This window comes from Meleagris gallopavo, chromosome 15 (genome assembly GCF_905368555.1).
Source record: "Meleagris gallopavo chromosome 15, MGAL_WU_HG_1.1, whole genome shotgun sequence".
Lineage (NCBI taxonomy): Eukaryota > Metazoa > Chordata > Aves > Galliformes > Phasianidae > Meleagris > Meleagris gallopavo.
In genome coordinates, this window is record NC_139418.1 from 4,582,354 (window position 1) to 4,608,881 (window position 26,528).

General features: G+C 38.9%; 1 protein-coding gene across 9 annotated transcripts in view; it reads right to left on the reverse strand.

Moving 5' to 3' along the window:
- Window positions 1-26,528, reverse strand: part of TENM2 (teneurin transmembrane protein 2) — a 1,471,143-nt gene that overhangs the window by 129,146 nt on the left and 1,315,469 nt on the right. For all 9 annotated transcript variants that reach the window (XM_085236695.1, XM_085236691.1, XM_085236690.1 and 6 more), the window contains one exon: window positions 23,966-24,204. In XM_085236695.1, coding sequence (XP_085092821.1) covers window positions 23,966-24,204 — 239 coding nt within the window. The remainder of the gene's footprint in view (window positions 1-23,965; window positions 24,205-26,528) is intronic.

The following is a 26,528-nucleotide window of genomic DNA, read 5'->3' on the forward strand; positions in this document are numbered from 1 at the left end:
AGAGAGAGGAGATTTAAGTTGGCTATAAAGAAAAAGTCTTTTACAGTGAGGGTGCTGAGGCACTGACACAGGCTGCCAAGAGAGGTGGTGGGTGCTCCATCCATGCAGACGGCCAAGACCAGGCTGGATGGGGCTGTGAGCACCTGATGGAGCTGCGGATGTCCCCGTTCACTGCAGGGAGCTGGACCAGATGACTTTTAAGAGTCCCTTCCAACTATAAGGATTCTATTGTATTTTGAACGTTATGCATGCTTTACTCTTGGCAGATTTCCAAGTTTGAGGTTTTCTTACTTATCCTCCACAGTAACCAACAGAGCAGAGACTGAAGGTTTTGCCCTCCCGCATTCATGCCTTCTCTTTGTCCTGCCTGGAATTCCAGAGCAGGTGAGAAAGTGCGAGCTGCAAGTGAGGACATAGTTGCAGGAAGATCACACCGAGGAGGAAGTACATTAAGGAATAAAGAAATCAATGACAAGTTTATTCATACCAGGAATTTAGTTTTAGATCACAGTCTTATCTTTAAATTGCAGAGCTGCAAGGTTTCAAAATGCAGCAATAGACATTTTACAACAAATTTGTGTGTGTGTGTGAATACAGGATTAGCAGATAGATCACCAAAACATCCTGTTATACAATTTCACTGGCCTATATAGCAATGAAGAGAAGCTTGCGTACCCATTTCAAGTCCTGAGAAACAAACCTGATAGCACAACAGAGTACCTCAGTCCATTTAGGCACTGTGCACAATGGCAGATAATTAAATATAATTTAGATAGCTAAAACCTGCTTCAGCTAGGGAACACCATCATAATATATGCTTAATTAAATAATAGTGATTTTTATTATTTTCTTTATCTATTATACCTTAAATCTATTATACCTTTTATCAGAAGTTTTTACGGCTGGCTCTATTTGATTTTCTTCTTGATAAAACAAAATTTATAGCAGAGATAATAGAGATCTGTTACAGATGGAGCTGCTGTCCACAACAGAAAAATGAGGGCAAATTATTGTATAGGGCATCTGATGCATGATCATTTTAATGAAGCTTTCCATCTCGCATACAGAATGGCAAAGCAGCCAATTCCATAGTCTGAGGTCAGCAATGCACAGCGCTCATCAACAGTCGGTTTGGAGCTGTTGAAAATCAAGGCCCATTGTAATCAAGGTCAAAACTGCTGCTGACTTCAGTGGAGAGAGCTTCACTTCAGAGCTCTTCTGTTTAAGTACTGGAGACTGTGAATATCGTAACAACGCCTGAAAAAAAAGGGCATTTTCTATAGGCAAAAGCAATAAAGCCCATAGAAAAAAACCTATACCTTCCAAAGTCAACAGTTGAAACTGCATTAGCATATGCATCGCTGTTTACAATTAATGAATCCGAGAATAAAATATGAGCTAGTTTACACATCCACAAACACCTCTGACTCCAGTGATAAACTCAATTCCATATACTTTATACAGTAGAACCAAACTGCATTAAATAGTAATAAAATCAGTTTTAACATATGTGACAGTATTACTTCAGAACATCAATAAAGTGTACAGGAGCTGCCCCTCAAAGACAAGGCCACTTAAGCTACAAGGGGCAAAAAGCAACAGACACTATCAGGAACTCCACGTTAATATTTAGCAGCTAGCTAGAACTTCAGTTCTGCTTCTCTGGCCAACAACCAAACCAGCCTTACATATCTTTTTTCCTTTGACTGAAGGAGTAAACACGACATGTTAAAAACAAAAATAACAAAAAAGACCACACTACAGTCAAAACCCATCTAGCATTTCAGCCTTACTCTTCACTGTTACATTTATTTCCCTTTTATTTTGCTTTTGAGTATTTGCTTTATCTCAGAGCAGGTATCAAAGCTGCTCCTCAATAACTTAAAAGAAAAACAACGAGGAACTCCACTGTGTCACTGTGCCTGACAGGTTAGTGCAGCTTATTTACTTTCTTTCACAACATTACTAATTACCCAGAAAGTGCTACAGCTGAGATTTTTCCCTATTAGTTTCAATTTGAGGAAGATGCATTTGATTTTATGGTCTAATAGAGAAAATCTGCTTCTGTCTACTGGACGTGGCTATCCATACTAATCAGTGAGAAATAAAATATACACAAACTTAATTTTGTTTGGACATAAACAGAGAGTAGAATCAGGACACTAGCAAGCTTACCCATTAATCTTTACAAAGCTCACCTTCTGGGGTAGTTTTAAAGAAATCTGATAACTCATAGAATTATTTCACCAATTTTCCATTTCCATTCTCTAAACGATAAACAATGGTATGATCGTCAGGATCTCTATTGGTTCATAACATTGTTTCAGAGATCTGCTCACATCCCATGTTTTTTGCGGATTTTACATAAACTGCAGCTCTCAATTCATTCTTGAAAAATGTTTTAACATTTACACTCAAGTCCTCAGAGGTAAACTTTCAGTTCGTACACAGGGATTAACAAATTGCCCTCCTTACGCTGCGTTATGGAATTTTATGCAAAAGCAGTTCCCTTTCCAGAGGGCCAAAGGCCGCTGGGGTGGAACAATCTCTGGAGGACTGTGCTGTAAGCACTCGGCTAACAGAAAGCGCCGTGAGAAAAATGGCTTTCACACTGTGCTTTCTAAGCTGCAGCATTACCCACTGCAGTAAGTAACGAAGCTGAAACGATCAGATATTGTTCTGAACAGTATAACTGACTGCACAAGGGCCGCCGAGGTCTGAGGGAAGGATGCATTATGTTCTGCTGTGTATTTCTGAGTCAGACCTATTAGCTTCTTCGAACGTTTACTAAACCAGTTTTGTATTTGAAATATTTTCAGAACTTATCCTCCCCACTTTAGCGCTGCAGACACAACACACCCGCCCGCTCCCTGCCAGGCAACCATGGGAGGGACTGGATAGCCGTGGCTGAGCGCTCTCACTGCAAACAGAGGACGCTGCAATTATTGTCCTGAGAGGCTAGAAAGGAAACAAGGCTCTATGCTGACAGCTTAGCTCGGTGTGAACTCTCATTTTTCACATGGAGCTAATTAAAAACTGAAATTAGTTAAATATGGAAATGACACTTGCAAGCACTTAAGCTGAATTCTGGCAAAATCCCTCTAGAGTGCTGTGACGCTACCTGCTGCTTCAGAACTCCCCAACTGAATTTCACAGTTAAAAGGCTGAGCAAAGGGAAAGTTATTACACAGATTTCCAATTCAAAATGCGTCTGTAAAATTCTAAATTAAATTTCATGGTAGCCCTTTCAGTAACTAGGGACATGCTGTGCAGCTCAATGATATGGTGCTCAAATAACATCCCTGCATGTATTCTGCCATTAGCTCACCTTTAGGCACTGCGTGGTGCTGCCACAGCTGTGATGCTCACAAGGATACCAATGCTCCAACACTGCAGAGATAAGGCATGCACTGCTACAGAATGAGCTATCTGGGAAGCATGGGTGCACAGTACACAAAAGAATCTCAGAAAATCAAGTATTTTATGCCTCACAATTTTGATTTGTTTTTTTTGAGTGCTGAACAGATAGGCAGAGAAGGGTCTATAATGCAGTAAATTGTGCTGCTTATATAGATCAATGCTTTACAGGCAACGTAATAATAAAAAGCATTTCTGCATATGTAAATGCGCATAAAGAACCGGGGGACTGGATATGCATAAAAGGTATGATGACTGACATTAGCTTTTTGACTAAAGCACCATGTGAATTCCATTTGAGTGCACGTGACTTGTCTCGCATGCATAAAAGCAAGGGTATTTGCCCAAGGGCAAATATGATTTCTGAATGCAATTTAACAAAACCCGCCCATGGAGCAGATCATTTTGGATTCATACCAAGGCACTCAGGATAGCCAGTCACTTTCAGAACAAGTGGAGAGTTTTGTTTTTATTGTTTTTCCTACATCCCATCCCTTTACCCTTGAGGCAATCCCCTCCCACTGGCCTGCAGCCACTATTGCACCAACAAATTTCTGTCTAGGAAAGCCAGCAAAAGATGCCACGTCGCACGAAAGCCACTGTTACTCCCAAGTCTGCTGGCAGGGGGTACTGCTGCACTCAGCCTGCCAAAAGCTCTTCCCTGGCAGCTATCTGTATAATCTGTATATCGCACCCAGGCTTTGCTAGTCCAGGGCCTTGAAACCATCTCGGCTTACCCAGCTGGAGGGGATCTGCTGCAGCTGCACCATCAGACCCTCTTATTTTATTGAATTTTGAATATGCAGTTTCAAAGCAATTCAAATGAATTTGCCCAAGGCCTCAGATCAGTAAAGCTACTGATACCATCTGCAGCAGGCTTCCTAAATTTGATGCATTTAAGAACAGGTGACAGAATAGGAGCTTTCACTGTAAGCACTGACACTCATGAAAAGCCTGCTAAACAAATTTGGTCATACCCCATTTTGGCAAGGAGGGAACTGTATGGCTTTCAGCACATTTCTCACAATAGTGGTGGTAATAATGGGAAGTTCCATTTTAAATTATTTTTAATCATGTATATTTTTCCAAGCTAAAAGGAAGCACATCCTTGAGTTTCCAATATTTTACAGCATCTATGTGAGAAGAGATAAGGAGCAGCAGATGACAAACTTGAACTCTTATGAAGCACAACTACTGAGAAATGCAGAACTCAACACCTCACAGGCTGAGGCCACCTACATGTTTGTGGAATTCTGATGAGTTTACTGAAACACAGCTTGCCCCAAAGGAGAAAATCTAAAGGTATGATTATAACATCCTCACATTCAAGTGGTATTTTAAATGACAGCCATTACTTAATTATAAACAATATCCAGAAGATGTTCAAATATACGTATACACAACATGGGAAAGGGACACAGAGCCTAAGAGCAAGACTGCAGCCTTTTGATCAAGGTCCCTGGCTTTTATGAAATAGCAGAACTGGAAATAGCCAGAAAAAGAAAAATCAAAAAAAGAAGATATCTTAATGCTCAGGGACACATATAGCTGCTTACTTTCCTATGGACTCTGCACTGCCAATGTAACTCCCATCTGCCAGCTAGGAAACCACTGCTCTGCTCTGAGCAGGGAGCACGGCACTTCAGTTTCTGTTGTTCGAGTGTGCTGTGTCTGTCCACAGCCCTGCCCAGGGCAATGATGTAGCACATAACCAGAACTACCTCTTGTCAGTGGGTTTTAACAGCACCCCATCAGCTGGAGGAATGACCAGCACATGTGAGGATTGATACTCTTCATGAGAGAAATGATTTTAGTCATTTCATCCCCCGTCGTCCTACCTGAATGCACTTACAGGAAAATACAGTTGGTGAGGGGAGCTGGAGGCTGAAAAGGGGAATCTAGAGGAGAGCAGTGTCAGGTACAGTCAGACAGCTTGCTCTATCTATTCAGAAGTCATAAAGCCAATGGTTTATGCCTTTTAAAAGATCCCTAAAGAACTTAACAGGAAGAACAACATGTACTTCAATCAGCTTGTGAATTTATGGAACTTCCATACTCCACATTAGCAATGAACACTCACCTCCAAAGTGCTTCATGCTATACTCAGCATACACCACAAATGTGGGTAAGAACCCCTGGGACAGACTCAACACATGCTTACAAGGGGACATCCATGCAGACAGCTGCTTTTGTCACTAATGCTTCTGGGAAAGAATTTACTCAGGAAGAAATGAATAGTAGCTTCAAGGTGAGAAATTAAGACTGAAGATTTTCATCTTCAAGCACTTAATGGTATGTAATCATTCTCTTGTTCCTTTTCCTTCATTTCCACTCAGGAAAAAAATGCAATGAAGTTTAAAAGCTTGAATCAAAAGAAAAAGTCTAAGCATGCATCTCCCCTTTAAGGAGGGAGAAGGGAGAAGGAGCAATGAGGACTGACAGAAATACATTATTATTTCCATAACCAATAGACCATACATGCTATATCTGGTGTGAGCCTGGGAATTGTGTGTACCAAGCAGACATGCTATCGAGCCATCTCTGCCTTGCAGGAACTATTTCAGTGTTCATGCAGAACGCACAACAAAGCAATGTCATCCTGGTGACATGTAACAGCCTCCATATGCAGAAAGCAGTGAAGCAAACATTATTCCCCAAACCAGGGCCAATAAAAGGCTACTAGTTACAGGAGGCTGCTGAGCCAGGTACCCCCAGGGAGATCACAAGCTGGCTCTTCAAGCCAAAGGCAAGAACAAGACTCCTAAGATCACTCAGTGTCAGTCTGAACTGCTACCTCATACTGAATTTCTTTGTAAACGGAGCTTAAACTCATCCCATTAGGGGCAGAAAAAGTCACTTTCTGAATCTGCCAAACACAGTGTCCTCAGTGGGAGCTACACAGTTGTTGCCTTGTTATCTGATTCTACCCTTCTAGATAGTCTAAGCCATTAAACAAATTCTTTGAATTGTAAAACTTTGGTCAAGGTCATTTGCAAATGCAAACCTTGAGTTCAATTATGTTTTACCAGCGCATGACACAATTACAAGTAAAAAAAGTTCTTATAACTCAACATTCTTTTCCCCTTGGTTATCAATTTTTAAAGACAGGGCAAGAAAAAAGTGCGCTTTTGAGAAAATTCTGAGCACATAAATGTTTTAGATCAGTTCTATTCCACAGAGCAAAGAAAGGTTTCTTTGAATACTGTGATTTGATGTAATTGGTCTTCTGATTTTTTCTTAAGGTACAGCAAATGCCAAACAAAAAACTACACATTTCAGTACAGACAGAGTCAAATTCATCCCATAGGTGTAAGCCAATTATTTTCAATGTAGTTATATCAGTGTGAGAAAGGAATAATGCAATCACGAATCAAGTTCATACTGTTCTTTATGACAATTCTTCTTCAGCAAATCCTCAGATATACAATAGTGAACCACAGATCACTATAGTATTTTATAGAACACATTCAACAAAATATATTAAGTAAACTTACCTTCCTGTCTGTATCTTACAACTTAGCAACCCTTAAAATATCAGAAAATAGGGAAAAAGCCTAAAAAATCTTATCTACGAAGGGATGTTTTAATTTTTAGAATGGCTGCCCCAGCACTGATAGCCATGATTATGAGAATAAATTTTGCACTACAGGGTCATGCTGAATACATTTTACCTGCATAACTCAGACCGTATTTCTTAATTAGTGGTATAATTTTCTAAAATATTCACTACATCTGTCATGTAAATGCAATGGCTAGGATATTACGGTTTCATTACAGAAGTATCAATACAAGAGCCATCCTGAGTAACACAAGCATTCCACGTCCAATTTTTCCATATTATAAGGCTTCAGTAACAGCACCTGATCTGAACTGGAGCAAAAAATGTGCCTGATGGCATTACACCCTTAAACTTGACATCCTTCAGAGTACCAGTTTTAAAATATGTGATCAACTATGGTCAACAAGGTCTATGTATCCATTATGTCTTAATATGAATCTATTCCATGAAAGCCAAGAACAATACAGTCTAACTGGAGTTCAATAACTCCATGCAGAGCAGAGAAATGAAGTTTAATCCCTCCTGGAAAACTGCAATGAGACTGACTGTATGAAAGCTTCAGGAGCTTGTCCACATCAGCTATAGTCATATCCAGATGAGACTGCAATGAAACCTTACTATTTGCAAGGAAAACACTAACACGATCTCTTCAGTTTTCCCTTTAAAGAACCAAGAAGCAACTTCTATTCTCGTGTATGTGTATGGAGGATAAAACAACTGTCAGCTCTGCAAAGTGGGGGACAATTTGAGCAACAAGAGCTTGTCTGGTAATCAGACCAAAGGAGGAAATCTGGGGTTAAAGCATGTAGTCTTTAGTGAAGACTGTTCCCTCTGTAGCGCTTCATCAGCTTCTGCATAATTTAATTTAAACCCTTCAACCCTGAGCTTGGGATTTTTAAACCCAAAAATTCTCCAAGAAAGCCTGGGTCTTCACTCAGTTACAAACAGGGCCAGAGCCTCCCTACTGGATTCTCTGAGGCTGCTTATCAGCTATGAGCAAACCAAACATCCTGGAGCTGGGGGCAAAAGCAGACAGGTTTCCTTCCCAGCACCGGAGTGGCACCAGCTGTATTGCCAGCTCTTCACAACAGCCTCATGAGATCTGCCAAAAGACACGGAGCTGCTGAGAAGGACGGGATGAGAGGGAGGAAGGCTCCGTCTCTGCACAAGTGGTCTGCTGCAGGCATGCACAGAAATGCTGCAGACTGAAGCTGTACTGAATTTTTTAGTAGCACAATACTATGCATACTGCCACTGGTGCTCCGGAATACAGGTGCTGGAAGAGCCATTGTGAAAGTTGTAAAAGAAGATGTACACAGCTGTGTTTCAAGTCATATGCACCAACAAGAAAACTTGTATATTTCTATAATAATTCTGCAGATAAAAAGAAGAGAAGCTATAGAGAAGCCATCAGAAAAAAAAAAAAAAAAAAAAAAAAAGGAACAGAATTTTAAGAACTAAAACTTTAATGATCAAGAATAAAATACCTAGTTTTATGAATCTGTCCCATGGAAACAGAAGTGACATCACACAGCTCTTCAACATAACTTCTAATTAATCTGTATCAGCAATCAAGATATTACTGCCAAGATTAAAATATTGACTGTATTTTCAAAAGAATACTTTTAAAATATTTAAAACACTTTGGGAAGAGAGTTGCCAAATGCACCAGCAAAAAAGTATTGCTAGTATTCAATATCCTCAAATGGTATTTTTCTTGTACAAGGTCTTCTAATTTTTTTTTAGTGGTAATATGCAAATTATTTCCCTTGGAATCAGGCACAAGATTCCTGTAGATTATGAAATGAGAAAACACATCGTCCTCACTAACAGTAATACACAGAAAACAGAACTACTTCTACACATCACGGCACTGAAATGTGTGGGAAGTATCAGCTTCACAAAGTGGATGAGTAAGCCTGAGGTAGGAAAGCAGGCTAAGCTGGAAAATGTCCATAGGATTTGGGATCCAGTCTCAAAAAGAAAATCAACCTGAATGCAGCAGTAGCACACTGCTTTTTGCCTTGCTCCACAAGGTTCTTTTCATTAAGTTGTACTGAAAATTGAATAAACCTTTTCTTCCCTTCACAACAGAGCATTCATGTAAAATAGTTAATTATTACTGCTATAGTTTCCACCACATTAGACTGTACTTTAATTAATTTTATTTTATTAAATGAATATCCTGATAACAAAAGACAATAGACTGATAGCCCAGAGCCTAATATTTCCCATTTACTCTCACAATAGGAGTCGAACTGGAAGATCTTAAGACCTTAAGTGGTCCCACTTCACTTTCACTGTGAAGGAAGTGCTCTTTGTCACCGCCTATTCTGGAAAGATAACATGCTCTAAAGGTGATGTGAATAGCTGGGATTCTTTGGAAAGGGCATGTAGTGAATTTTATATTATCTCAGCACTTGGTGATGAGGTAATTACTTACATGAGCTACAAACAGAAATGTTCACACACACAGATCTCTCCTCCTGGACTACCTAAAAGCAGGCACAAATTGTCTATCGTTCTTTGCTAGCTTCATAGACACGAGTTGTCTGTTGTACAACTGTGGCTTCTTTCTGAAACTCAGTGTGATCCCTTTTGTTCTAATTACTGCATCTCAGTCAAATATCAGAAAATAGAATCCAATACTATTCTAGAACAACAAACAAAGACAATGGCTCAGATTCTTACAAATCTCACTGAATTTGAATAACTAATTCATATAGTAGGAAAAATAATTTTTGTCTTCCTTTTCAATTCCTTCAACTAGCATTATTTACCCAAAGCTAATTTAACTTACTTAAAAGAAAATCAGGTATTTTTTTTTTGTCTCCTCTGTGCTAGAATTAATCAGAAGCAGCATGATTCCATGTTTAATTTCAATCACAGCAGCTATTACTTTGCAAATAAATAATTTTTTTTTCTCTCTTAAATAAGATGCTTTTTCTCAAAGAAAATAATATTTAGAACAATGGTTTCTACATGATCTTTTGTTTAATAATGAGAGCACTGCAGAATATGTTTTCACTTAAAATCCAAGTGTGTGAATAAACCAGCAACATCTGGGTCAGCTAGGAGATGTCAAGAATTAAAATGCCGATATGGAAATACAGTTTGGAAAAAATAAATTAAAAAAAAAAGAAAAAGTGATGATTCAAAGAAATCACCGATCTCAATTTCAGCTACAGAGCCAAGATTCTCAAGTTCTATGAGAATGGGATTTCTTCCGTAGATCCAGGACTTACTTTATTTCAGTTTAGTAAAGAGAAAGCTGGCTATAAATTTTCTAGCTAGCTTTGCTAAGGGGATAGCAGAATTTAGCCCCATCTGTTAGTCCTTGGCGAGGACACTGCTACTATTTGTTTTCCTAACATGGCATCCCTGCACATTTCTGACTTGCAAGCTCATACAACAGATTGATTGTGCCAGAGAGACCCTGTGAAGTGGTGCCTGCTCCGCTGCCAAGGGCAGGGAGAAAACGGATGGTCAGACTCAGATGAGAGGAATAGGTGAAAAATCTGCACTACCTCCCCCCTCACCTCATGTATGTGGGATATCGCATCTGACCTTCAGCCAGTGAAACAAAGAGGAATTTTTCCTTTAACAATTACGAGGTACCTGAGGTAATTCCAGCTGTTTTTGTTTTTTACTTTTTATTTTTTCCCAACTAAGGGCTGTGTTTAAATCCAGACCATTAAAATGAGAGTTAGAAGACTTTTCCCCAACTTCTGAACCACTACAAACTGCTTTGTCCTAAAATGACTTTTGCCTCAAGACTTTCCCTAGAGCCCTCTTTAACAAAACCATACACAGGGAGTTTTTCAAAGACCTGGTTGATTTGTGAATCTGTTGGTAAAGCCTAGGTTTGGGGTTCAGTGAACCTTATATTTGCTATACTAAAACTTAATGAAATGTTGCACTGAAACTACAGTCAACCCTGCAGCAGTGATGGGTCAAAGTCACAGCAACACTCTCTACAAAAGAGAAAAAATTTGTAATTCATTATCACTAAGTATTGCTGGCAAATGAATACCGGGTTACTCCAGAAATATTAAAAACTTAGAGACAGTGTTAATTTTAGCAAAATGAAAGTATTTCCAGTTGCCACCTCTGCCATTGTTGTCTTTCACGTTTATTAAAACAAAGAACTGCTCCCTTGTGCTGAAAGCCCTACAGAAACTCTGATCAAGTTTCCCACTGGAGACATTCGCGTGCAGATCCGACAAACCTCAGAAAGATGCACATGGAGTGTTTTCAGGAGAGGAACTACAGTAAAATTCTGACAAAGACACAAAAAAGCAAACTAAAAACCAGCGAATCTCTAGCAATAGTTATTTGTAGGACAGCACATAAGCTTTTCTATGTATGACTTCAGTGCATGTAGTAACATAGCAAAAATGTAACAAAAAGCAGGTAAAATCAAACAGTATCATATACATATAAATCAGTTAAATTTGTAAATGTCTATACACGTGTAGACACACAAAAACAATAAGCAGACTACTTTGTATGACAGTCCTGTCTACTTTGTCCTTTCAATAATCCACAGCCCCAACTCTATTTCAAGGATGCCATTTCACTCCAGACCTTTGAATTCCAGGAAAAAGCTTTAGGGAACACGTCTATTTATATTTAGAAAAACCGTCAAAATTTAAAGCTATCATAGGACAATATACCATGACACAGTCAGAGTTCAAACTGAAACAGCCATTTATACTAAGCAAAACCACCTCAATCACAGATGGCATGCAGGAGATGTATTCCCCCCCAAAAGGGTTAATGACTGCGAGATCTCTACCTCCTGAATAGGCCAAGGGGATACTTTCACAAAGGTGACACACATGACCGCCCCAAGTCCGCAGCTGGCACTGATAAATAGTATGAATTACTAAAGATTGAACACAGATTGCACAGTGCACAGGCATGTGGACATAAACTATATTTAACGAATGATATCCCAGCAGAAGAGGACAAGAAGAAGCCCTAAAGACTCTTCGGGGGAAGGGAAATAATCTAAAAATTTGTATTTTCCTTCAGCCAAGGAAGGTCACAATTGTGTTGAGATCTCCAGCCAAGGGAAACACAGACTGACTCTTATCTTCAATACAATTGCATGCTTTCCCCTTTATCTACAAGTGCATACGTGCCTAACCAAAGAATCAGCCTAATTTCAAAGTCTGACTGCCGCTCTCTGATCAAATCAATAAATCTTTCATCTGAAGATTTTCATGAGCAACCTTACTGAGCAAAGAAAAATACTGCATTAATGCTACCTCCAAAAACTCGGATCTTGCCCTTGGTATTTGAGGCCCATTTTGCCATGAGAGAGCAAAAAAAGTATTTTGGCTCTGAAAACAGAAAAATGACATGCAATAAAACAGCTATGAAAATGTGCAGTTTTTGGCTAAAAGCACCCACACAGAAACGTCCCGGTGACCAGCTGAGTGCTGTAATCTGCTCATCTCAAACCCGTCAGCAGTGAGCTTATGAAAATCCTTTTTGTAGGTAAGAAAAAATAGATGTATTTTCTATACATATGCTACATATAGATACATATATATACTGTGCCAGTGTCATGACTATACTGAAGATAAAGAGCAATGTACGTGACCATTAACTCCTCTGCGCCCTGCCAGCTCAGCTGCCTGCTGTTGCATTAGCTGGTAATAGTAAAACGTGATGTGATGGCTGCCTGCTCTGAGGAGCACGGAACTCCGCAGCAAATGCTCCTCAGCTCCGCTGAAGGTGGCAGAAATGCAGGGAGTCCTTGGCTGAGTCAGGTTTAAGAGCAAGTTGGCACGCAGACAGCTGTACCTGGGACTGGTGAATGCCATACTAAATGTATTTCCAAAATCATGGAAACTGCTTTCAGAGCTGCACATTTTCTAATGCACACGCAGTGAAGGCAAAGCAAAGTTGTTACTTCCATTTATGTCATGTATCTCATACTCCAGAGCTTCAAATCAATGTTAAGCAAATTGCACTGTGTTTAGGAGTTTTTTCCTGTTCTAGCTGCTTACAGTTTTCTTCTGGTAAATATGAGAGAAAGAGGAGTGATTTATGAACGCTCACTTTAAAAAATCAAACAACAGATTAAAACAATACCTCATAACACAGAGAAATAGAGTCAAGCAGATGGTTTTCACAGTATTATAGAAAGAACATGCAGAGAGCTTTGACAGGAAAAAAAAAAGAAAAAATCTAAAAATGAAGAAAACTGTGTATTAGATGATGTTAAATTTGTGCTGAAGCACAAATGAAGATATAAAAAGAGAGAAAGCTCGTTCTGAAGAGATCCATATGAAATGTAAAAAAAGTGATAAAAATCACAGCTTTTGAACCTTCAGCAATTTCCCTTCACCAATATTCTACCATGAGACTGAGTGAAACCCTTCCAAGCACATCTTGAAAACCTATTTGCAGGCTGTATGACATGGACTGTGCCCACCGAATGACAGACAACCAATCAAGATGCATCTTGCCATTTCCCTGAATGTCTATCAATTCTCTGCTTTCAGCAGCAGTAGCACACCTCAGCTGCAGGCACAGCAGGCGGTGTCTGCCCACGGCTGCTGTGCCAACTGCAATGGCCCAGGTTAATAACGGGCCCCCAGATTGACTAAGGTGTGTTGGAACAACAGAGGGACTTGGCTAAGGGAGCACATCAGCACTGTACAGACATCCTCAGGTGGTGCGCCCAAGGAGGATGTATATTTTAATTTGTAGCCCATTTGCTGCAAAAGGGACTGAAGTTTAAGATATACCGTGGAGTACAATATGGCAATCTGAGCAAAGAAAACAACTTTTCTGTATTTCTGAGAACAAATAGCTGTCTCTACCATCACATCATTGTTTTACTATTACCAGCTAATACAACAGCAGACAGAAAGTGCAGCTGCGGTCCACAGAATATTTGGCATTTCTGGCCCAAGCATAATCCCTCATGTAATGAAAAACCTATTTCTATTTCTGCATCCTCGCTACTCTTCATACTGAAGAGGCTTGCGCCTGTCTCCCATTTATTGAAGCTTATTCTTCATCTAGACAGCCAGGTCTGGTTTGTATTAGAAATTAGGTTTTAAATCACTATTTTTCTATTATTTATTTTAGGATTTTCAGGAAGCCTCCAGAGGTACAGAAAAATTCATCTTATGAAAAAGACCCTTACACATTTAATGAACCAAGCTCCAAGTCCCTGACCTATGTTGAAGAACTTTGAAGTTTTTAAGGTTCAAAATAATTCTAACTATAAAGACACGAACATCACTTTAAGAGTTAAAACGAGAGAAAAGAGTAAAGAAAAGCTAAATACTCCCCATGCAAGAATAAGAATAATCATAATCCCAAGCATTTTCTTTAAAAGCAGTCTCCACTGTGGGGTTTTCCTTCTCATTTCTCATGTGGCTGAAGGCTTTCGTTACACTGATTAATGGAGTCTCAAGGTGTAGAAGAGGATATATATTTGCGTATCTATATGCATATATATATACAGAAAGAAACAACAGGTGAAACAAACTTTGGGCTCAATAAATCTCTGGGACCCGAACTGCATCTCTCCTCTCTTTAAGCTCACTATTTCCTTGTGGCCAGTTCCCTGTATCTGCAGGTCCCAGCTCTGCACTGCATTGTAATAAATGTGCAGTTCTCTCCTTGGAGAAGACCTTGTCTGATGTCAGGACACAGACCCATTAAGGCAAGGTGAGTGGGACTGTGATGCTGCAGTGTCTCTCTACGGTAACTGTCAGTATGCCGGCAGTTAAATTCATTGCATCTCTTTCACCGAAGGCCTACATTCTTTTTCAAGTATTTTACATTTACCACAGACCAGCAGAGATGCTACATGGTCACATCTGCCCTTAAGCTGTACTGGGATTCTTGCTGTGTACTCTTGAGATTTTTTCCAGCATCTTTTACTTTTCTCAGCATATTAAGCACTGGTTTTTTGACTCTTATGACTGAACACAGAAATCCTCCAGCAACTATTTGTGCTAGTGGAGTGGGGTACACTCAGGCTCAAACAAAACAGCTGTTAGCATAGAGGTTCCAGCAAGATATAAGGAAAAGTTCCTTATCCTTATCAATTCCTGCAAGCCAAAGCACCACAAAAACAGGCTGTCTGTTCCCATCTGGCAAAGGGAGTCTATTCCACTACAGTGGCATCAGTACGTTAAAACTTTTTATATTCTCTGACCTTCCTCAGAAAGTATTTACTAAGAAAAATGTGGGAAGAAACCAACTGATCAACCAACCAGAAAATTAAAAATAGCTTAAAATTAAATTAACTGCAGCACTTATGCATAATGTATATTGCTTTTTAAAAATTAAATGCAACAGAGCAGGATAATGTGGACATCCCAGAAGAAGAAAACAAACCACTAAACACACAGTGTATTTTATGTTTTACGTAAGGTTATGTAAGACCAATATGTGACATTCTTTTGACATTCAGGAACTATATTAATACAAATACTTGTCTTCTCTGCTATTTAATTAGTAATAGCCTAGATAAAGACATTAATAATGTCTAATAATCACACGGGAGGTCTCAATAGTGATTCTCTCATTATCAAATCTGCTCCACATACAAGTCAATGCATGATTTTTTCCAACTAACTACATTCTCCATTTTGTTATTTTAATTCAAGCTTCTGATGCCAGAAATGTTTATGAGAAATAAAATGAGACAGAATTTGCTCAATTCTAAGAGTAAAACCTATTCTATATGAAATAAAAAAGGCTTTGGCTTTCCTATAACCACAGTAATTGAAGTCTGTTGTGGAAAACAAACATTCACTCATGTTTGGTGAATGGACATATCTTAAAAGTTTAGCACTCCTCATTATTCAGGCAAAGATGCCTCTGCTCACTGGAAGTTCGCTTATCTCCTTGCAGTGAAACAAGCTGGGGACTGGCTGTCCGGGAGTAACTCTGCAGGAAGGGCGCTGGAGTCCCAGTGGACAGAGCTGCAATAAACCAGCAGTGTGCCCTGGCAGCAAAGAAGAGCAGCAGCAGCCTGGCCTGTAGGAACAGAAGCACAGCCAGGAGACATGATTCCCATCTGCTCAGCACTCATTAGAATCACAAAGTCACCATGGTTGGAAAAGACCTCCAAGATCATCCAGTCCAGCCATCCACCTACCTCCAGTACTTCCCCAATAAACCACATCCCTCAATACAACATCCAAATGTTTCCTGAACACCTCTGGTGGCAGTGATTCAAACACCTCCCTGGGCAGCTCATTCCAGACTGTTCCACTAGGTTGCTTCTACTGTAACTGAATCCAGTTTCGGCTCTCCCAGTACAACAAAGGCATCAATAAAACAAAGTAAGTTGAGTGGAAGTCACTAGCATCCTTAGGGCTGGAGCACTTGTCCCAGGAGCAGAGGCTGGGGGAGCTGTGTTTGAGAAGAGAAGGCGATGGTGGCGAAATGGCAGCACTACAGGTCATCAGGAAGATGAGGGCAGCCACACTGGTGCATGAGAGGAGGATGCAAATGAATGGCATACACTAAGAGAATACTCAGATTGGACATGTGGAAATACGTTTTCCTCATGAGGACTATCAAACAGTGGAAGGTTGCCAAGAAAGGTAATGTGGTCCCTGTCCTTAAAGGTCTTCAAGACCAGACTGGACTTTACAGATTCCCCGAGAATTAGCAGAAGATTGAACTAGAGACCTCCAGAGGTCCCTTCAACCCTAAATTATCCCGTCATTGATAAACTTAAATCTAGAGTGCAAAATCAGAGATCAGATAGATTGTGACGGAGAACACTGCTTTCCCGATTATATCTACAAGAGTAACATATAAAGGATATATTAAGGCCCCACAACATGAGTGTACGTGATATGTGAGGCATTCAAACTCACTGGCCCTTGCAAGTCAGTGACATGTAGGCGTGTGGATATACGGACTGTATAAAGTGGCCAGGATATTTTTTTGTATCTGAGTAGAGTCTGAGCAGGCAGCACGAAGTATGACGCTGCAAAACTACACGGAATTAAAGCCTGAACAACCAAAAGCTGAAATGAACCCAAAAACTGTTTCTTAAACAGCTTTTTGAGTTACTGAAAGGAGATTATTCGCTATTTAATGTAATGTGTTGAAATTAAGTTTTCTGTTATTTTATAGTGATGTGACATTTCTCTTCCCACTGTTCAATTTCTTTTCCTTCATGACGTCTGTGTTCCTTTACCTTGTCCTATTATTTTCACAACATGAATTTAATTCCTACTTTAAAATTGTCTTAATGCAAGTTCCTCTTATATTCCTCTTTTCTCTGTAGTATATGTAAATATCTTTTATTTGTGGGTTTTTTTCATGACTTTCGTAACAGTGTTTTAGCAGCTATATTAGCCATACTTACAAAATCCCTGTCACATCTTTTGATCTACTATTACCCCACTGAGAGACAGTTATAATCCTAAAAGCAATAATGTACTTCTAAGCTTAAATGAATAAAATCTGTAAGCACACAAAATGTAAAACAACAAGATCAGTTAGCAAAGAAACACAGCAACAAGTAATAAATATAAATGAATCCAGAAATGATCAACTGATGAACTCAGCATAAACAGCAGCTAACAGAGCAACGTTTCCTTAGGGAGAACTGCGAGAACTGTGAAATCTTACACTGATATTGAACACTGACTTTTCACAGAAAATGACTGCAGATTTATTGGATAGGTATATCTGACTTAGCATTAGATTAGCAAAATTTAATCTTCAAGATCGCTTATGCTCACCCTTCCTCAGAAAGATGGTCTCATCTGACTATGTTGTGCCAGGCTATAAATAAAGCATGTCTCACTGAACTGCCTCAAAGCTTTTTCATCATTTTTCCCTGATTTCCTCCAGACTTGTTTTGCATCTGCTTGTCCCTGCTACATCTTTGCCCTGATGAGACTCCATACCTGTAGTTCTGGATTCAACCCAAGACTACTAAAACAATCAGTCCTTGCACCAATGGGACAGAGAACAGGCTCTGTTCCCCAGGTACTCTGAAACCGGGGAGATTTACCTGTTTGGGCACAGGAGGGAAATAATGGAGCATGTGAAGCACAACATAAAGCAGTGCTACTATAAATTGTGGAAAAAAAGAGCCTCTGAGGAAGCCATTCTTGTAGTTCTGAGTACAAAAAGCAAAAAACTGGGCTGAATAAATAACGATTCTATGACAATACTACTTAATTAAAGCACTATTTCTCTAAAATTTCCAGGTTCGCCATTGTTATCCTGCTAGATCACATTAAGAACTTTTATGATACTGAGGACATACACATTTTGAGTAGAGTAGCATCAGCTAGACTGCTATGTTATTTTTCTCACGTTCACAGCAGTATCTTTTGACACTTTTAACAACCAGCATCTGAGAAATCTGTGAAAAAATATTTTCGGATATTCTTCTTGGATTGCATTGTGCAACATGCATTAAAAACAAACACCGCTCTCCCCATTTACGAATCTTTGTAAGACCCAGCTCAAAGCATCACCTTGGTCTCCCATTTCTTACCAAGGTTTCTGAGTAGGCTTGTTTGACTTGGTAAATAGGTAGAAAAGGTATTCAATTTCAAGCGCTAAGCACCTGATGGCACTTGTGAGTTACAGAAACATTAGGCTCACTCTAGTTTCAAGTGCTCAGGTTTACCGTATGGAAATCCTCAACAAAGACAAAAAGAATTGAACAGGCAGATAAAACTGCCCCTGCATACTGAAATGCAGTTACTTCTATTATCTCTGAGATCTCTGCTAGGCAAAACAAGCGCATTTGCTTTTCTTGGAGCAAATCTCTAGATCAAGCCTTTATTTTTAACTCAGGAAAGGCACAGGCAAACTAAACCCACATAACCTCTCAAAAATGCTCCTGTTCTTCGTGCCATTATGCATTTATAGCAGCAGGAGCATGCTGTTTTTAAAGCAAAATGATCTACTTTACCTAATGACTCTTCTTCACATTTGCACCTTGAAACAGGACCCTTGTTAAGTGAAAACTCCACATTTAATGCTCCTGGAGCCAAGCTCCACAATTCCCAGCAAAAGTTATAGAATGGGGCCAGACAGTTTTCCTTGAAAGGCTCAAAGCTTCTTCTCAGAGCTAGTACCAGATAACCACTCTTCCTCTGATTGAATCAGTCAAGAAGAATATCTGAATGAGTGATAGGCTTATCTTCAAACTTAATTATTGCCCCCTAAGCGATACCTATTTTCATTGCAAATTTAGGACAGAAACTTCTGTCACCACCTCATCTCACAAGATGCAAGATTCAAGTGAAACTCGGTAGTAGTGATTGACAACCAGATGCCCCCTGCATGACAGAGGTTCCATCTTTGCATGGTTTTCCCTTTTGTCAATCTTGGTTTCCCAGCTGCCTAGCATATTTGATTTCAGTGAAGTCTGGGCAAGAACAGCTCAGTGGTTTTCTGACTTTAAAAGTGAAACAACAACACAAACGCACCATAAGAAATCAAATGAAACATAGGTTGCCATTTGTCAAAAACAGCTCAAAGACAGAGAAAATAAATCAAATGATACATAAAGTAACCACTTGCTTGAACTATTTTCATGAATCCTGACCTGTGGTACCAAAGTCAAAAAGACAATTGGACCTATATCATCATCAGTGTCTCTCAAATTCAAAAATATTCTTGCGAATGGCAAAAGTTGCAGCCAGTCAAGCTAGGAGCAGTTAGTTACACGTCTGTGTTTCTGGGAGCGGTGGTATCTGCAGTGCTCTAGATGCTGCAGTGAAAGAATTTACAGTAATAGTTTGAGTGCTGCATTTATGAATGGAAAAAATACAAATATGAATGAAAAAAACTTCACACAAGCTCTTACACTGGCAAATATCGTACTCATTTTTGGGATGAAAATAATTCAAAATGATATTAACATCAAAAGAAGACAATTTTATGAAAACTGTAGTCTATGCACATATTTCATGCAGAGAAAAGATGAGACTTCTGCTTCCGAGCCTAATTTCCTCAAGAAGCCCATACATTTTATTGTCTGCCTGTCACAGAAACAAATGAATACTACTGTGTGAGAAAGATAACCAAATAAATTAACCACTTATTTGCCTATATGTATTATATTCACAAATCTGCTGTGGTGTTTTCTAATAGCAAGAAACTTACCAAATATTTGTTCTGTGTACCAATTTTCCAGGCTTTAATTTTAAATAAATGTATAGGGTATAAAAATGAAACTTTCATTTGCTTAAATAGCAGCCAGAGCCTTTGGCAATCCAGGTCTTTCTGGAGCACAGACACGGCTATGTTACTTTAAGTTTAAGGAGAAAACTGGAATTTATCTGAAGCCTCAAGCATATTTAGGGTCAAATAACACTGAAGAATAAATGAGTGATAACATTTCCCTATGCGGTATATGGGCTAAAGATGCAGTACAAACATGCTATTTTCATAATTTATCATTTTCCTTCTATTTTTCTGTATCATTGAGCAAAATAGAAGTAGACAAAATACACCGACACCAAAAGTTATCAGCATGAGATGCTATTTTTAAGTGGAGAATCTCTGAGCTCATTGTACAGGGAATGTTATTCTACTTGCCGCCTCCCTCTAAAAAGTGTAAATACTTCAACATTATCTCATTTTTAACATCCTGGCATGTTGATGGTCAGATGTTCTTCAAAGCTCCAAGTTAGACTGGCAGAAATCGGAGCAGTGTAGGAGCTTACAAGAACATGATATTTAGTGTTTGGCAGGAGTTATTATCATGGAGAGCACAAGGAGACTCTTTCCTCACTTTCCTCCTTTATTTATTGTTTTTTCCCCTCCACGTTTGGCATGAATCTAAAGGGCTAAAAACTAATTTAACATGACAACGTCTTTCATCACTCCCATAATCTCTGAAGTGAACACTCTGACAAAGACAGTACGTTTGGTATATGCTTTCCTTCTGACACTTTATAAATTACTTTCCTGTAATTCGGTTTCACTACCAGCCCAATGTCTCCAGGATGTCCTAATTTGAATGGCTGATTCTACATTCTTCAAATGTCACCCAAGGAAAATGGGAATAAATCCCAGACTTTGTGAAATGACAAATCTCAAACAGGACTGGAGGACAATTAGTTCCAAGGGGTATTATGGACTGTGATTAATTTTTTTTTTTCATTCAGGCTGTTTTTATTTACCTGAAAAGACAATAAGAATGCCTACATCACTTTGATATTCTTTTATACCTTCTTCTATGATATGCTTTTTGCCTGTCTTTTAAAATCACCCCTAGTTAGAAATTTTTTCATGACACCATTGATCTTTGGCAGTCTAAAATTCAGATGTTTAAACCCAAGACAGCATGTTTTCAATGAACTGCTTTGACTCCCACATCTCTCTTATATTAGGACAATTCATTCAGAAACCATGCCTATGAGAACTTCAAACTATTTTTTCAATATAATTTACTTCTTATTTGCCAGCGTTGTGTTTCTCATTTAGTACAGCAGTATCTTTGCTACCTTTGATTCAGTCATCTTCACGGAGCCTAGATATATTGACAAACCTAAAGAGCAGAACCATTCACTGCAAATTTTGATAACTTTTTCCATAACTATTATTTTTAGCAGATGTATCCTCAGTAATACCACTTCTGCTTTGGTGGAGAGCAAGAAATTTGCTTTTTTGGACATGTGCAGCAGTAAAACATTATCAGTGCCTTTAAAGAGTCTCCTGTGTTTCCAGTTCTGACAGCAAAATACACTGGGGGAGCTAGTGCAACTTCCTCTTGCCTATCTTGGTCAAACTTAAATAACATCCTACCACTCCCAGTAGGTTAACAGCTCTCACTTTCTCACTGTCTCAGTGATTAGGACAGAACTGGGATTTCGGTCTGATCTGAACATAATTCTGATCATCTTGAAAACAGAAAAACATTTTTTTCTTCTAAGAGACTGACTGGAACAAGACAGAGTTATTTTGTCTTCACAGCAGTTCACGGATTAGTAGGTCAGCAGCTCCAAAGCAAGCAGCAGAAGAGCAGACAGCTGGTATTTTGGATTGCTGCTCTTTGCCCAGGAGAGAGGATAATTATTTTTCCTAGGTCTGAAGTACTGCACATGCCCAGGAGAAGGCAACACTCCAGGGAACTGCAGAACAAGGAAAGGTTTTTCAGATTTCTTGTAATAAGGAGGTTTCAGTGCCTAGGGTCATACCACTGGAGGACAGCAGAGTCCCAACAATTTGATGGCTGGATAAGCTTATAGCTGATGGTCTTAAGCACATCCTTTTTGCCATCCTGTTGTTCTCAAGACAATGTCTCAAGAAATTGTCTTAAGACAATGCAATTCCTTTCAGTTTTTTTTTTCTTCTCTGTCTTTTCCGAAAAGACCTCAAAAACTTCTGTCAAAACGGATCAGTTATGTTATGACTTGAAGATCATTCATCAATTGTTAAGGGTCTACGTATTGTTTTACGCCAGCTCCTGTCTTAAATGGTTAAGAAACTGTCGAAGGCAATAACCACGTTGCGAAGTTTTGCCTTAGATTATAGTAACCTAAATAACAGGGAAAAACACATCTCATAATTCATCACTTCAAAGTTATGCACATGATTAAAATATTCAGCTTGCAGTATATCATTTTCCACGTGCATAATCACTCAAACAGAGAGTTGTTGTATGATAACTGTCAAGTTCAATAAATCATGTGCTTTCCAATCTTCTTATTTATATATCAAACTAAACCTGCTATTCTTCTGAGGTTTTCTACATAAGAAGCACAGAAAGTTGGTTAGCTCTGTAGTATTGAGTATGCTGGGATGGAGGCCTGGCCTAAAGAGACAAAAGCAATGAAGTAGCTCATCAGCTCCTTTTCACCTCATGTGTATTAATTACCTGTGGAAGACCATTAATGTGAAAATTGAAATCTCCACAGAAAGAACTATCTACACTCTTGAGTTAGGTTGTCTGGTCAAAAAAGAAAAAATAAAAAAAAATCACTCTCTTCAAATGGAGGAAATAGGAAGAAAATTCAGTGCATCTTTACAGGGCTTTCACATATTATGCATGAACCTTGCTCTTTATGGTAGCAACATATTAATATCAACACAAAGAGTCTCGGAAATGAACAAAAACCCCAACATAATGGGTCTAGAAAGTATTTACAAGGTACTACAATTTTGCCATTTACTCAGGGAAGCTGGACAATCTGTATAGCATGTCATTATCAACATATTGTTGAAGGCATTGTAAAAGGTACAAAATACACATCTAACTGGTATAGATCCTTTGCAAAACTCCAAAACAACAGACAGTGAGGAGGATACTGAGGGAGAAATCAGAAATAAATTAATGTAGTAAAGACAAAAAAAAAACCCAAAAGCAGGAGCATGTTTAAAGAAAATCTGAAAAGACCACAGAAAGAACAGAACATAGCGTTGTCATTATTAATATGCTAAACACAGAAAATAAGCACAAAATTTGAGTTTTCCTTATAAAACACTAAGGATGTGAGGCATGCAGAAAACAATAGCACACCTAATGGATTTATCTTACTGAGGTCTAAAAACAAGATGAATTTAGACATGTGAAGAGATATAAACTGAGACTTATCATTCAGAATGACTTCGGATTTTTTTTCTCTAAAAGCAGCATGCTATGGTGCTACTTCAGTTCAAACACCAGTACCTTCTGTTACTCTTATGGATTAACTATCACCATTTTTGCAAAATATTTTAAAGCCAATACAGTACTTAAAAAAATCCTCATTACATCAGCCCCTGTTTGAAGCACCTACGACACCTCCATTTAACAATGCACACTGAGGATCCTGAATCAATGTCTTGTTCTCACTCTTATGACAGCGAACAGGACTTGAGAATTGTATTTTTCTCATTAACGAGTATAAGGAATAATAATTTTCTTTGCTCAGTAACTACGCAGATCTGCAAAACAGATTAAACCACGCTTTCATCTGCTCAAGTTTCATTTGCTGACATAGGCATGTGATTTGACATAGAGAACAGTCTTACCTATGAAATACGCTAGCAGGATGGCAAGCAGGACTGCAGCAGCAATTGCAGATAAAGCAGCACATTTCCAGCTACAATACTTGGAGGGCTTTTTCAGCTTGAATGCATTCCTGGAAAATGTATTTCTAGGTAACAGCCTGGGAGGTGGAGTATAAACTGTTCCTGAGGTCAGTGGGTAGCCAGGGGAAGAGCTACTGAACAGCGGAGTCGTTCCAGAAGATGTCTTAAACAAGAAATGCCTGGAAAAAAAGCAAAACAAAACAAAAAATGGAACTGCAGTTGAAAACAAGAAATCTTGTAGTTGTGAAAGAAAGTTATCTCCTGTTCCTAACCCAGATGACATAATGGATTAAATTCAAGAAGAAAGTAAAATGACTTTGCATGAAGAAATAAGGAAAATGAACACTCTCAAAATCCTTTTGCCACCAAAAACAAACAACTGTCAGTGAAATACAGTGTCAGGATGTCTTCTGTCAGCATAACCTTCTGAATCTTTTTGTGATTAGATGCAGTTGGCCTGGATAGTAACTAAAACACCAACATGACCAAAGTTTCAGTATGTTAAGACTGTGTCTGTTAGAAGGGGGAGCAGTCTGGTAACAGGGCTCATATTCAGATGTGACATTATAAGCCTTGGAAAAAGCTGCCAGCAAAAAATAAAATTAAATTTTAGAAAGACTATAGACTTGTAGGAAGAGATTTTACCAGAACTAGAATTAACCATTAAAAAAAAATAATAATTAGGGAGGTTTGGTTTGAACAACTAAAACTATCATCAAAAGTGCTAAGCTTAGCAGAAATAAAACCTCTCTGACTGCCCAGACACTTGCTAAGTATCTCAAGCAGATTAATTCTATTGTTTCTGTTTGCTTTTGAAAAGAAAAACAATTCAATTAAAATAACTGTTGGGAAATGATGATATGAAGCTGGTGTTGTTACATGAGAGCTGCTGACACTTCTGTTCCTTCAGCCTGGTTAAACCTGACCGACAGCAGCAGCAGCAGTTTTAGCCCCTTTGGCAGCCTGCTGCTGCTGGGAGCACAGTGCTGCTCCGTGACAGGAGCTCGGGGCTGGAGCCACACGGAGCATGAGGAAGGATGGACAGACAGGAGATGTGGTGTGATGAAGGTTGGACGGACAGACGTGGCGAAGCAGAGCAGACGTGGGTCACAAACAGACTGGCCCATCCCTCCTTCCCACTCACTGCAGCTGCTCAGCCGGCCCCCCTTGACGTGTGGCCCTTTCAGGCCTGGACCTCAGGGTCTGCAGCAGGTGCTTCTTACTGTCCTTTTTCTCCTGCCCCAAAGCAGGAAATCACAAAATCAAACTGGAAATTGCAGTCCTTGGCATTGCCTTTATCTGAAATGTCAAAGCTTTTAACCCGGGAATGTTATGTGCTATTCAGCCAGGAAGGCAGCTGCAGTACTAACAGAAATTTTAATATAGCACTGTTAAAATAAACTCAGATATATAATGAAACTTCGCTCCCATCAAAAATGAATGAATGAATATCTAGATATATTTTAATAGAACATGCCAATCATACACTGTTTCAGTGAGGAAAAAAAAAGGAAAAAAAAGTAGAAGAGTCCCACCATGGTCCACTTTTGGTATGTGAAGTATATAAAGAAAAGCAAAATACTTACACATGCAAACATGACCTCTGTCACTCTGTTAAAACTGCTCAGAACTTAATAGAAGCAAAAAGGCTGACAGAAATGGATATGAGGAAATATGCCATTTTGTCACACCTTCAACTCCTATCCATGTATTTCAAAAGTGGAAAGTTTGCTATCTCTGTATGAGGATTTCTGACAAAGTGGCAAACATTAGAAGATTTCATGCCATGTTAGAGTACAGTAATTACATCTTCAGAAGATTAAGAAAAAGACATTTAACTGAAGATACGTTAAACACCCACCGAGCCATTTTGGAAAGCTGCACTGTGTTCAGAAGCTGGAAAGCAGATTAGTGGAAACACCTTAAGTTACAGCAAAGCACACCAGAATGACTGAGAACATAATGGACAAAATTTTTGTAGCCCCCCCGAGTTTTAAGTTTAGTTTCATCTTCTAATGGAAATAAATTGACTTGTCTGAACTCTGTCCCTAAAACCAATGATCTATAGCTATATTTTTATGTGGGATTTGACATGCTCTGGTACAACCAATTGTCTGTGGACCAAAGCTGCAAAGGAAGAACACAAGCATTTATCAACATTAATTACATTCTCTACGAGGTAAGACTGGATGATATTGCACAATGAATGCTTATGGAGAGAAATGATCTTGTTTGTTTGTATCCATTCACTTAATTTTGAGTAGTAGAATTAAATAATAAACTGTATATTCCACGTTCATCTATCAAATACTGTAAGGGAAAACACATTAACCACTTCACTTAGGATTAGTATTTTGATTTAGATTGGGTCTAAATTTATATTTTGAAAGCATGGGAATAGATTTGCTAATCTTAGCACAGTCTCTCTAGTTTCTGTGCATCACAAAGCATTTCTATACAGGATAACTACAAAATGCCATCACCAGTATGCAAAGCTTCAGTA